Below are 13,457 nucleotides of genomic sequence, written 5' to 3'. Positions count from 1 at the left end.
TGGAAGAAGGTGAGATTTATAAGTGTAATGGCTAATGATAAGTTAAATAATATGACTAATTATATAACTGCAGAATTTAGCAATTTTATAGATTGTATTATTATATAATGAATATACATTGTCCTATAAAATATACTGTACAATTAGATACAGTATATGATTGTGCATTATATGTAAATTAAATTAGCAATGACCAGGTCTTACACAAGTGCAAATAAAATCTAAAAAGTTTAGATATTTATTTAGTATTCTCATGTTTCACTTCCACATGAAAATCCAACACCTCTGATGCATCACCTTTTCAGAAAGAGAGCTTTATCTGTAGAACAGCCTTTCACTATTCGATGAAAGCAAGTAAATCTAATCTCATATCAACTCCTGCAGCAAAGGATATTGATTATTTTCTTTTGTCTGGTAAATTAAATAATTTTCTTTTGTTGGTTTGAGTTTTGAGATAGGTAACTGTTTGAAATTAGCATTCGGAATATCTGTAACAAAGTCACATTCTGAGCAGGAAAGTGTTTATTTAAAAACCAAGAGCAATTCATTTTAGGGTGTAAAGCCTAACATATGAAATCATAGTCAGTTTACAAAAGTGTTTTTGTTGAGTAACATATTTCATACATCTTTAAAGGGTTAGTTCACCCAAAAATGAAAATCATGTCATTAACCCTCTGGAGTCGGAATGAAAACAACGCGATGTCTGTTTTTCACGTCTCTCTTCATTATCTTCTAATGTGACCACGCCCCCGCGCTGAACGCTTTATTCAGATTCTAATGTTTCACTGAAGCGCGCGGCTTGAATACACCACACAACAGAAGACAACGCAGCCAGACTGTTCTTCAAGTTCTTTTATTTTACTGTTTGCTTCGCGATGAGAGGAATAAGACATAAATCATCCCAAAAAGATGTGATTTGGTTGAAGATTTGAGATTTGGATTTCCTCAGAAAAAAAGAATGAAGCACTTTATTCAGCAGAGATCATAAACATGAGTAAGTCTCTTTTAATTTATTTATATACTTGTACTAGTTTTCACATAACGTGTAAACATTTTACTAGTTAGACTTTTTCCAAAGACTTTTTCCAAACTATAATTCCTGACTAAATGTATAATCAAGTGAAATATTATGAAGTTTCAATAACAATATACAATACTATACCATTCAAATGCTTGATGTAAATAATATAAATGTAACAAATAAATTTAACTGTAACAAATGTAACAAACAATGCTGTTCTTTCAATTTATTCCCCCTAAAAAAACTGAAAAATAATCTCAGGTCTTTTCAACATTAATAATAATAATAATGATGATGATGATAATAACAATAAATGTTTTTTGTAGAAAATAAGATTGTTAAAAGGATTTCTGAAGGATTGTGTGACTGGAGTAAGGATGCCAAACAATTTGTTTGAAAGTCAGCTTTGATTGTTCCTAATAAACTGTTTAACTGCACTCCCAAGTGGATATTAAATTATGTTGTAAATAACCTACAAACATAAAATTATATAGATTTATTTTGTCCTCACATTCTTTCTTGTAACTCCTCCCTCTCAGTGACACAGCTGACTGAACGGCTCATTATGCAGCTCATTATGCAGGCCTTTGTCTTCTCAGGTGTAAATCACAATGATATTCATGATAGTTGAGGCGTACTCGCATATTATTTTTAACAGCAAAAATTGTCTTTCTGTAAGTGAGTAAACAAGATGATTTTCACATAATTTAGAAAGAAAAATTCTAGGCTACAAGCTTCAGTTCTCAAAAGTCCTGGGAACCAATGTTCTGTGTGTGTTTTATTGCCTTATTCAAATGATTTAACATTTTTAGTTTTTCACTAACCACGCATAAAAAAATTTTTTCTCAAAAACACAATCATGTACATACATGCTGCTCACATATTATTATAGCCAAGTTTTTGCTGATTACAGTGAGATTAGACTTTAGCCATTTAGATGTTTATAAGAAACTGAAAAAAGCACAAATGTAAGGGCATGACAAAACTTTTCCAGGCCCCAAAAATACCTTTAGACTCCAGAGGGTTAATGACTTCTGAGGTATCATGTTGTTCCAAACCCGTAAGACCTCCGTTCATCTTCACAGTTTAAGATATTTTAGATTTAGTCCGAGAGCTCTCACACTGAAACTGTGTGTACGATATACTGTCCATGTCCAGAAAGGTAAGAAAAACATCATCAAAGTAGTCCATGTGACATCAGAGGGTCAGTTAGAATTTGTTGAAGCATCGAAAATACATTTTGGTCCAAAAATAACAAAACATTACGACTTTATTCTGTATTGTCTTCTCTTCCGGGTCATTAATGACATGATTTTCATTTTTGTGTGAACTAACCCTTTAAGGCTCATATAGTATGATGCAGTGAAAATATGGACTTCATACTCAAAGATTTATTTAGAAGCCCAAACTGAACAAAAATATGCAATTAGGTGCAGTTTATCATTTCAGACATTTATATAGCCAAAAATCACGATGTACAGTAAATCAATAAAATCTTTCTAACAGTACAACAGACTGTTTACATAAATCAGTTGTCATATTTCCCAATAATATGCCAGTAATATAATATTTAAATGTTCAAAATTATGATCAAAGCTGGAGCTGTAGTTACTGTGGGGCAAAACATACTGTAATGCATCAATGCAAAAATGATTGAGAGATGAACAAATAAATGTTCCTTAAAGACTTGATTATGTACAAATAATCAAGTGAACCTAAATTTCTCAGTTCCTCAAGTCCACTGAGTGTTCAACTTGAAATACTACAATCAGATGACAGAAATCCATAAAAGACTGTGATACAATTTTATGTAAATATATACATACATACACACTACACTTGGTTTAATATTTTGTATTTAATGCAAATACAAACACACACACACAAACAGACACACACATTCATAAAATGTTATATATATATAAACATTGAAGACTAGATGACCATACTTCATTTAACTCAATGGACTTGTATAAGCTGTATGAACTTGTATACCTGAATGGCGATGGTTAGAGAGGACGCCTGAAAGTGTTTCTCAATCACATCGGCTATTTTCTGTGTGGTCATGAACAGATCTGCAACCTCATCAGGACGAAGATCTCGAAATCTCTCAACGACGCGAAGAGGACAAACTAGAACATCTGTAGGAAGAGCTTGTCAAGGAAAAAACATTTAAAACTAGGAAAGCACACATTACTGCACAGGTTTGGGTTCCAGTACACAAAAATATTTCACTCTTTCAAAAAGAGTTATAAGCAATATGCATGCTAATATGATTTTAGTGTGAAAATTTGCTTGTTTTCTGTGTGACGTTATATGCCATGACAGAGTGAAGCCTAAAACCATGAACTGGAATAAACAAAATATAAATAAATAAAATGAAATAAACATCAATAATAATATCAATAATAAATTGATTGCCCTGTAGACCATAAAAAGGGTAGATGTTCAGCTATTTTTCAGCTGATAATAATAATAATTATTATTACTATTATTATTATTTATTTTTTTTCTTTTTGAAGGTTGTAAGTTGTGAAAATTACTTGATCTAAAACCTTTTATTCGGTGCGTACCATTGTAAAGACTGTAAATCTTTAGCTTGGCTTAACTTGTATTGGAATCTGGAATATTCCTTTAAGTTGCATTTACAGAAAATGTAATTGTATTTACAAGACAGAACATTATTTTGAGCCTTTGTAACAAATTCACCTTTAACTGACAATGTGAATTCTTTAGTTATACAATGGAAAGGTATTGCAGAATCTGAGTAGAACAAATCTCTTACCACTCTAGAGATGAAGACAAACATTACAGAGGGGCCAATATCACCTAACTTAATCTAGACGAATTAAAAAAAAAAAAAACTATAACAACCACATGAAGACAAAACAGGGACAGGCTGAACATATGAATGAAGAAAGAAGCTCTGAACCCTGAATTTTTTTGTTCCTGCCCTGAATACCAATAACATGAGATTTACTGTACAGCACACATACACACTGATGTAAACCCACAAAAAACTCACATCCTTCTACACAAGCAAAATAGAGCAGACCCTCCATGCCAGACAAATTATTGGAATATCAATGGTTCTGATGTGGGAGAGATAGGCCCAATTTGAATTGGAAATGGATGAATGATTCTGATAGGCATCAGCATTCAAAAGAGAAAGCTCAGAGAGAAGAGTCCTCCTTCACAAATGCCCTGCTTGACTCCAAACAGCTTTTATTAAAAAAGATTCATAACATCTCATATCGCATGTCTCATTTCTTGATTGTTGTTTTCTTCTTGCCAAACGCTTCGATTCTATTCTTCCTGCCCTTCGTCCTTCATAAAAAATCACTCCAGAACATTTACACTGCAAATCAAATAATTTCAAAATAAAACAAATACAGGACAGGCTTTAGATGCACATCATGGGATGGATGGATGTATGGATGGATAGATTTTTTTCATGCTGCTAAGAGGACCAATATGGCGTATACACTGCAAAGTTTCAGGGTCGCGAAAGTGTGTGTTACATCAATTTAAAAATAAGAAAATATGGTTGCTCTTAAAAAAAAAAAAAGTTTGAAAACCATTGCTCTACTGGACGAACGGGAATACATTTCCACAGATACTCTCCAAAATCTTGTGGAAAGCCTTCCCAGAAGAGTGGAGACTGTTATAACTGCAAAGGAGGTCAAGCTCCAGTCCAATAACTTTGTATTTAGAATACAGTGCCCCTGTTGGTCTATTGTTGGTTTAATGGTCAGCTATCCAAATACTTTCTATATAGTGTATCTCCAGTAGGTAGACTTACTTTGACAACAAGGGGCGTTCTCTCAAAATTAAAGGTGAACGATGCAACATAACACCAGCAGGCATCTCTTATACTTCATTAAAGTAGACTTTACAGTAGAGCTGCAAAGAAGGAAAAACATCCCCCCCCCCCCCCCCCCCTATCTCTCTCTCTCTCTCTCTCTCTCTCTCTCTCTCTCGGGTCATAAAATCAATAGCCATTTGATTCTCCACAAACAGTAAGATATTCTAACAAAACAATTTTATGAACTCTGTAAGCCACTGACATTAAGGTTCAGAGTTGAAAGAAAAACTTAGGAGGGATATTAACTATGCTGACATGAATACTGCAGTAAATGGATGCAAAATTAGTTCTCAGACTCTTCTTTTTTTTTCTTTTTTTTCATATGTTCATACAGTATATCAGCATGGTGTCGGCAAGTTGTACTATATACTACTAATAAAAATGTTTACGTATATCTTAAATCAAAACTCAAATATATTCTTACATTATTCATTCTTATAGCCAGACAGAAATTCATCATACTGTTTGAAGGAGTACACTACATGAGTACGTTAGGCCGCTCACAGCATAATGGTCACATCCCAGGAGTCTCTGTGAAAGGCACACAAGATTTGTTTCCTCGGCTTTCATGTAAAGCTTGCTGGAATGCAATCAGATGCCATATTAACTGGTGTTTTTCACCCCAGTGTGGGCTACATGTACGCATAACTAGGGATAAAAAAAATATAAATATATAGCATCTGTTTCAACAAAGAAGATGAAGGAAGAGTAGTAATAGGAAAGATATGGCATGCAAGATGGCAGTTTGGCATGATATGTTTACTGTTTCTTTGAGGAACCAGTATTGATGAGCTGAGGTCTGGTCATTTTTACAGACTTTCATTGCTGTCATTGCTGGTACTGTATATGGAGGATCTTTTGATCTATTCGGCCTGTTTGACTTACAGGTCTTATCACCCTATGTCTGTGATTCCATGTACCTATTCAGATGGGAATAACATCTCTAAATGTTCTCTAAACATCTCATAAAATAATAGTAGCCTACTATACAGAAACTGAATAAAGTACTAAAATGTATGTATATGAATATAGATCAATTCTTATTAAAGTTACAAAAGTTATTCAGTCAAGTGCAGTGAATTATTTTCAAATTTTCTTTTGTTAACGTTAAATGACAGGGACAACAGCAGGTTTATTAGGCTGCCACTTTAAGACCAAATGCACAGATCTAATGCACTGACAAGCATCCAGTTAATTTCCTAACTGTTTATGTTCCCTTAAGACTGAAACTGATTGTGTTTAGGATTTAAGTTACATCTCAAATGACAAGCGATTAGTTTACAATCATGTTTATATTAATTAACCGGCAAACGTATTCTCTCAGATGGCCTGGGTATGCGGAGCATTGGCAGCTTATATGGACAGAGCGCCACTGAGATACTGATACACGATATACTGTAAATACAGTGCCCTCTTTAAGTATTGGGACAGTAATGACAAAATTGCTTTGTTTGCTGTGTAGTGAACACATCTGTAAATATGATTAAAAGATGAATATGAGACAAAACTGCAGAATGTCACATTTTATTATTAGCTGTTTTAACACATACATGTTTTACCAAATACAAAGGACAGCATGTAGTTGCTGGTTGCTGATGCCACCAGTGGTTTTCAAACTCTTAATTTCTCCATGTCTTTTGCTTTTGCTATAGCTCTAATTGACTTTAGTCGAGTTTTAGTTGACTCTAATTGAGCATCCGAAATCGCTCATCTTCATCCTGGTTTGTGTGTATCGCCATCGAATGAAAGACTTAGAATGCAGAAACAATGGATATAACTGATACAACACATTCCCTGCTTTTAATATTTGAACAATTAATGCAACAGGATGCAGCTAATCACTGAGAAAGACCTGTGAAGCAACTGTTCCTATGCTCATACCAGATAGGGGATGTATGTACATATAATGCCTCAATTCAAGGTAATGAATTCAAGGAGGTTCCTTAATTGCACAACAGTTACAGTTTTTTGTTCTTTATTTTTCTGATTGATGACCATATGACATCGTTCAGGTCAGAAATGTTCATATACCAAATTGAATTTATCTCCTACACCATGTAAAGTAGTTTTTTTTACTCTAGTTTGACTGTTTTCTCATGATCTCCCACAGACGAATGCAACATCAGATCAATGGCAATATTCTCAGTCATAGCATTTATTTGACTGCTTTCATCTCTTCATCTCAGGTTTACAGTCCTTTGCTAATCCGTCCTTTCAAACATCTGCCCTTGAACCTTACACTACTGAAACGTTGACACATCAACAGAAGAATCACAGCTCTGAGCAGCTGAGTAATGTGATTGAACGATAACCACATAAAGAGGAAAGCAAGTAAATAAATAAATGGAGACACCACTGGAAACACCGTTGGATCGCAAATTCCAATTAGCCCTCGAAATCACATTCGGGAGCTAAGCGGCTAGCAGGAAATGAACATGGCAGTAGCCATGGCAGCCAACAGGGTGAAATTTAATGCAACAATTAGTGCTTAGTGCAGGGAACGTGACCTCTCTGATAGAGTAGGACTCTGGGCTCAGGATACAGTAATGTGTGCTGAAGAGTGGGTCAGGGAGTCAATACAGTGCTAAATATGACCAACATTGAACACAGGAAGTCCCCACCTCATCATTTCAGAGCAGTGTGACCCATCGGCGCTGATGATACAATTAACTGAGGGAATCCACAGCCTTTGACTTTGCATGCCATTTTCTTCTGTTTTTATGACATGTCTAATACTTAGGGGGGGCGGGGGTTTCCCTCTGAAAATAGCAATGAAGCTTAAAAATAAAGGGTGTGAAGGTGTATAAGGTAAGAAAGGCCTATTTTCTCCCTTTTTTGCTTTCCTTTTCCCTTCCAGCTCAAGTTTTGACACTTAATAGGGCTATTTTGGACACACAAAAAAGCAGGACACGACTGAGCAATGCAGACAGTCTTTTAGCCTGTGATGAACCCAGCAGGGGAAAAATGAATCAAACTGCCTTTATTCGCTTCACACCGTAACTACAGGACTGTCAGAACAAAGAGATCTCAAACACAGCTACCAATCCAGCCTGTCTGCCTTATTACAGGCCTCCTAAACCACACAAAACTCGCCAGCCGCCCGCTAGAGTGACAGAACTGCTGGCAAAGGGCTTATTTAGCAAATATAAAAAAAGAGAAGGTGAGGTAGGTAGAGTACGCTCTTTTATTTATCAACCCACCAAACTTGCTCTTCAATATACCTACCATCATTTTGTGCTGTCCTCATTGCAGTCATTGCAGACAAATGGCTTTTTAATTGCAGTAAGAAACCCTGCAATCACATGCTCCTAACTTTTACAGCATCAGTCACCTAAAACGTTTTAATATAAGCTTAGACTAATTCAAAAGCCTGGTGTGGTCATTATATTTTATGTGCCATTTGCACCATACAGTTACGTCTATCCTCTGTATAGATGCAAACACAAGCACACAAACAGTAATTATGCCTAAGAACCAGGGCAATTAAACAGCATTCCAGGCAAAAGAGAGAGGTGGTTTATGTTCTGGTAGGAGCATAGATTGCATTTTTAGGTGGGACAACAAACAGAAATTTGTTTTATAGTTTTGATTTCAATATTGACAATTTGATGTTTTGCTGAAATTGGAAGGAAATCACACTGTGTATTGGAGAGAGCGTGTGTTTTTGCAATGTTTTCCTTCAGTTTAAGGAACCTAAGCTGGTTTGCGTGTTTTAGTCAGTTTAAGATTGTCTTAACTGGTTTAAGATGGTTTCCTAGCATGACCAAATGGGAACTGTCCAAATTCCCCCTAAAATCAACCATCAGAACATCCTCGCAACTCTGGAAGACTAAACAAGACCATCAACCCAGGTTAGATGGGTTAAAGATTGATTTTCTCAGGCTAGTCATTAGATTTGCTCAATTTCTGAGGTTCAGTGCACTGCATATAGTGATAAAGACAATATATAATTTGGTTTGAAGCCGCTGACAATAAGTAAACAAGATATCAGTGCATGTTACCCATTAGCATTTGAGAAAACACGCTAAATTATAGAGACTTTATGCTAACAGTCAAAACTTTGATTTGTGTAACTAGAAACAAAATGTTCTTAACCTGTGAAGCAAATCCTTTCCCGTTCTGATAGCTAATCTAAAAGCAACCATCATTCTCTGTCAGGAAAGATCTCCCAATACGCCACTTCGCGAGGGAACAGAAGCATCCAAGGTGACAGAAAACTTTTACTATCTAATAAAACATTATCATTTGTGAGAGCACATATGGGACGCATCTGCATATACAGAGATGATTAGAAAAGCAGGTGACAAAAGCTCACTAGCGTTCAGCCGTCAGACAGTAGGTAGGCTAATACCACGGGGTAGGTATCACCAAAATGCAGCGTCCTAATTCCAAGGTGGATTTTTGGAGGCTCTGATCCATGAACTTGCCCATCATCGCTCTACACACCTTGCTGCACCTTCAGGTTAATGGCAGTATTCACACACAGGTTCATACACGTGTTTCTGTCCTATTACACTGTGACAGACGGTCTCTCTGCGGCCTGCAGGATCATCCTTCACACTTGATTAGCAAGGCAAATAGGCAGGAACGGGAGCATATCATGGGAGAAAGACTTCACATGTGACACCTTGAAATGGACGCCACCAACCCAAGGGAGAGTTTAATATGAACACAAGCCGTTTTCCTGTGACACGCAGGATGAGGGGAAAGCAATAATTAGGAAAGGATATCAGTGGGATGACGGAGAATGACTAATCTCAACAGTACTGAAGGCTGAGAAGAATGGTTAGCAGTACCAACGTGGAATTATTAAAGATTTATTGAAACAAAAATGTTTATGACAGCAGGAGGATCCCTTGTGACTGGTCATAAATGATGGCGAAATTATTATCTAAATCAATTATAGTATATTTTATCAATAAAACTGACAGTCATGAAACAGTTTCTTCATGTAACTTTTCAATATCGACTTTAAATATTAAAGTACAGCTTTTACTTGAAATATGAATATTGTATAATGAATATTTTGATCTGCGTACATTGATGAATAAATGACAGATTTAACATATATGTTTAGCAACTGTTTAAACGATTTTCATATACAGCTATACTTCAGTATATATGAACATCTGATCATATATAATAATGTGATTTTGTAAAAAAACACTATGCATTTTTAATATATTAACTATAGCATTAAATATGCTGTGTAACAGTGTTGTTATTGTGGACGAAAACGTATATCTCACAATGAAAATAAAGTTGAAATCAAATCAAATATAAATGTCAGATGAAAAACTTAAACTTGACAAGAGAATAGAAAGAAAGAAAAAAGTGACTGAATCTGGAATAAAAATAAAATAAAGATAAATGCAAGGAATAAAATTATAGAACATAAGATAACTACTACTACTAATATTAGTCTTGAGGCCCATCTGGAAGTTTGATGAGGCCCCCAAGTGGGACCCAGCTCCATGGTTGAGAACGAATGACTTAAGTTGTAACTGAAACAACTTGAAGAGCTACTGATAAAAAGTGGCTGTTTTTGCTGAGGCTGTTAAATCTGCTTTTTTTGTTTGTTGCTGTCAACACCTCACACTGTCTTTAGTTTAGACTTCACAGCAGGCTCTAAGCCTGAATTCCCATCAGCACGCTGAGTGGCAGTGAAGCAGCGGGCGCTGGCGTGATGAAGACTGGCATCAGTGGACCAGTTAGTGCTGATATACCGACAGCCGCGCCAAGACAATGCAGAAGACACAGAGAAAACAGACCTCCACAACCCATCACGCTCCTTTCAGAGGAACAAATCCATGCTTTTGCATCCCCAGCTGTGTGGCAGGAACAAAATGTCGAACCGGTTTAACATCCAGCCTGGATCATACATCATCTGGAGATGTACAGAAGGAATGGCGGGGCCGAGGGAAAATCATGCATATCATTTTGACAGATTCATTCATTTGTAAGGCATATAAAAGCATCTGCTTTCCATTTGAAAGATTCAAAAGAGGACACTCGCGTGTTTCCACAAGGGCATGGATCCACGTCCTTTCACTTCTCCAAGAGAATGGCTCTCTTGACTGACTGATGTCATTTCACTCTGCCAGTACTTAAACAATGAAATAAATAAATGCTTGTACAATGAATGATGCATCAAGGTGGCATTCGTCTTATGATTGCATTTGTGTTTGGAAAGATCATACACTCGCAACATTTTCCTTGCAAGGTGGAAAGCAAGCATACAATTAGAAGGTGATTTATTGTCTTCCTAAAACAATAACGGCTATACCCTGCAATAACGCTGCCTAAATTGAGGGCCTTGAGATGAAATATTCAAGAGAGATGTTTCCACGCCGTGATATATAGCAAAGGATATCACTCACCCAAACACACACCTGAAGGATAAATAAACAGACAGCCAATGGTTGAAATTATGTGCGCATGACTTCATATTTTCTCCATAAACCTGACATGAGCTCTTTAAATACGGTGCAAATTTACAGCTGGCATTCCAGCCGGAGCGTCTAGCACAGAACCTTTCATCGAGTAACACACCCCGGGTGTTTCTATTGTAAACTTCTCCTCTGAGACTCTTCCCGAAGTCCTGTCTGAATGCACTTATTTTTGGCCTTTTTACTATTTTCATTTAAAATGATTGTGATCAAAAGGACATTAAATGATGCAGTGTAGAGGAAGAAATGACATTGGAAAAGTGGTTTAAGCTGAATTCAAACCCACTTGGTTGTTAAAAACTAATAAATAGAAATAGAATTGCATAGAACTGCTAAATGTGTTGAAGCATGAGTGCTAATCACTAGGCAACATATATATATATATATATATATATATATATATATATATATATATATATATAATAGCTTACGTTTCTTATGCAATGCAGAAACAGCAATGCTGTCAAAATTCTTGAGTGCATCTCATCAGTAAAATCTGTAATCAGCATTAAATCTCCATCACTAGCTTTCAGATGGAGCAGCATTTAATACACAGAGCCGTTGTTTACTTAGAAGCTACGCAATATCGCATTCATAATCAAAATCGATTCATCTGCGTTCATGAACAAGTTATTTGCATAGCTTGTCAGTTACTGTTTACGATGAGTGGAATGGTGCACTGTAATTGGTTGAGAGGACGTATCACATTTTGCAGAGAAGGGGGAAGCGGTTTTATCACATTTTGGAACCAAACTCTTCAAATAGTACACACACACACACACACACACACGCACATATATATATATATATATATATATATATATGCTTAATTCACTTTTGCAAATAAATATCACATCAAGGCTGTAAATATTAAGATTATTGGAAAACAAGACAAAAACACTGATTAAGAAAATGCTTTTCCTTGCAGTGTGAAGGTTATTTCTCACGCTCTAAATTAAGAGTTTGGTTCGATGATGAGCGCTTTACTCATTTGATAGCGAGTGTCTTGGGTGAACATCTTCCATGCAATTATCATTAAACTGTCAGGTAGGATTAGGGCCTCATAAGCTTTGCTGAGCGATCAGCAGCAGAAGCCCTGAAGAGATTCAGACGAATCCAAGGCCTCTCACTCTATGGCTGAAATGAGGAGGTGAGTTAAAGCCCAGAGACCTGCTTGGATTGTGAATACAACCTTTCCTTTACAAAACCTCTCTCCTAAGGATCACCATAAGCTTCCAGGATACAAAGTACGGATGTAAGGGCTTTAATAATCCCATAAAAGATTTCCTTCTCCGACAGGAAAGAGGGCAGTAAGTCATGTTGTGAGAGTTGTGAGAGTCATGCGAAATAATCTGCACTTCTTGTAATCAAGCACGTCGACATAATAAGACTGTACTTGATACACCGCTGAGGTTTTTATATACTCCACTTTGTCAAACACTGCAAAGATGTCTGCTGGATCAGAATTCACAAAGCATCTTCATCTTCAAGCAACTTCAGTAGTGTCCATTAACGTCAACATGAAAACAACAACAACTCAACAGTTAATTTTCCTAAAACATGGCAAACGCAACAAACAAATACACACAAAATGTAAGATGGGTTTTAAGTGAAATAATGAAAATCAACAAATACACAAATACACAGTTATTTTGGATTATGCCATTGTGCATTTGGACATATGTGCTAAAACACTAAGGAACATTGAACATTCCACACTACTTCTCCTTGACTTACTGTCTTCCTCCATTTTGGTAAGAGCATAATTAGCATTGTTTACGTTCAGTATGCAAGCACTGTCTACTGAACATAAAAAATATGATTATGTTGATTATGTTCAGGGGTACTCTCCAAAATGGCGGAAGACGGTAATTTGGGGGAGAAAAAATTGTTGAATAAATTATGTTATTATTGTTTTCTTTGCGCACAAAAAGTATTCTCATATAGCTTCATAAAATTACGGTTGAACCACCGATGTCACATGGACTATTTTACTGGTGACCTTGCTGTGTTTCTGGATCTGGGAACATTGCATCTATGCAGCATTAGATCATGTAGTAGTAAGACAGTAAATAAAGTCAATTTTTGGAGTAGATGTTGACTTAAGGGCAGTGTAGTACCA

General features: G+C 36.1%; 1 protein-coding gene across 3 annotated transcripts in view; it reads right to left on the bottom strand.

Annotated features, from left to right (window-relative positions):
• fhit (fragile histidine triad diadenosine triphosphatase) overlaps positions 1-13,457 on the bottom strand; it is a 321,635-nt gene that overhangs the window by 56,288 nt on the left and 251,890 nt on the right. For all 3 annotated transcript variants that reach the window (XM_059537563.1, XM_059537561.1, XM_059537562.1), the window contains one exon: positions 3,017-3,162. In XM_059537563.1, the coding sequence (XP_059393546.1) occupies positions 3,017-3,162 (146 nt within the window). The remainder of the gene's footprint in view (positions 1-3,016; positions 3,163-13,457) is intronic.

The sequence above is a fragment of the Carassius carassius genome, chromosome 44 (genome assembly GCF_963082965.1).
Source record: "Carassius carassius chromosome 44, fCarCar2.1, whole genome shotgun sequence".
Classification (NCBI taxonomy): domain Eukaryota; kingdom Metazoa; phylum Chordata; class Actinopteri; order Cypriniformes; family Cyprinidae; genus Carassius; species Carassius carassius.
Note: the sequence above shows the minus strand (reverse complement) of the source record. Positions and strands in the feature narration are given on the sequence as shown.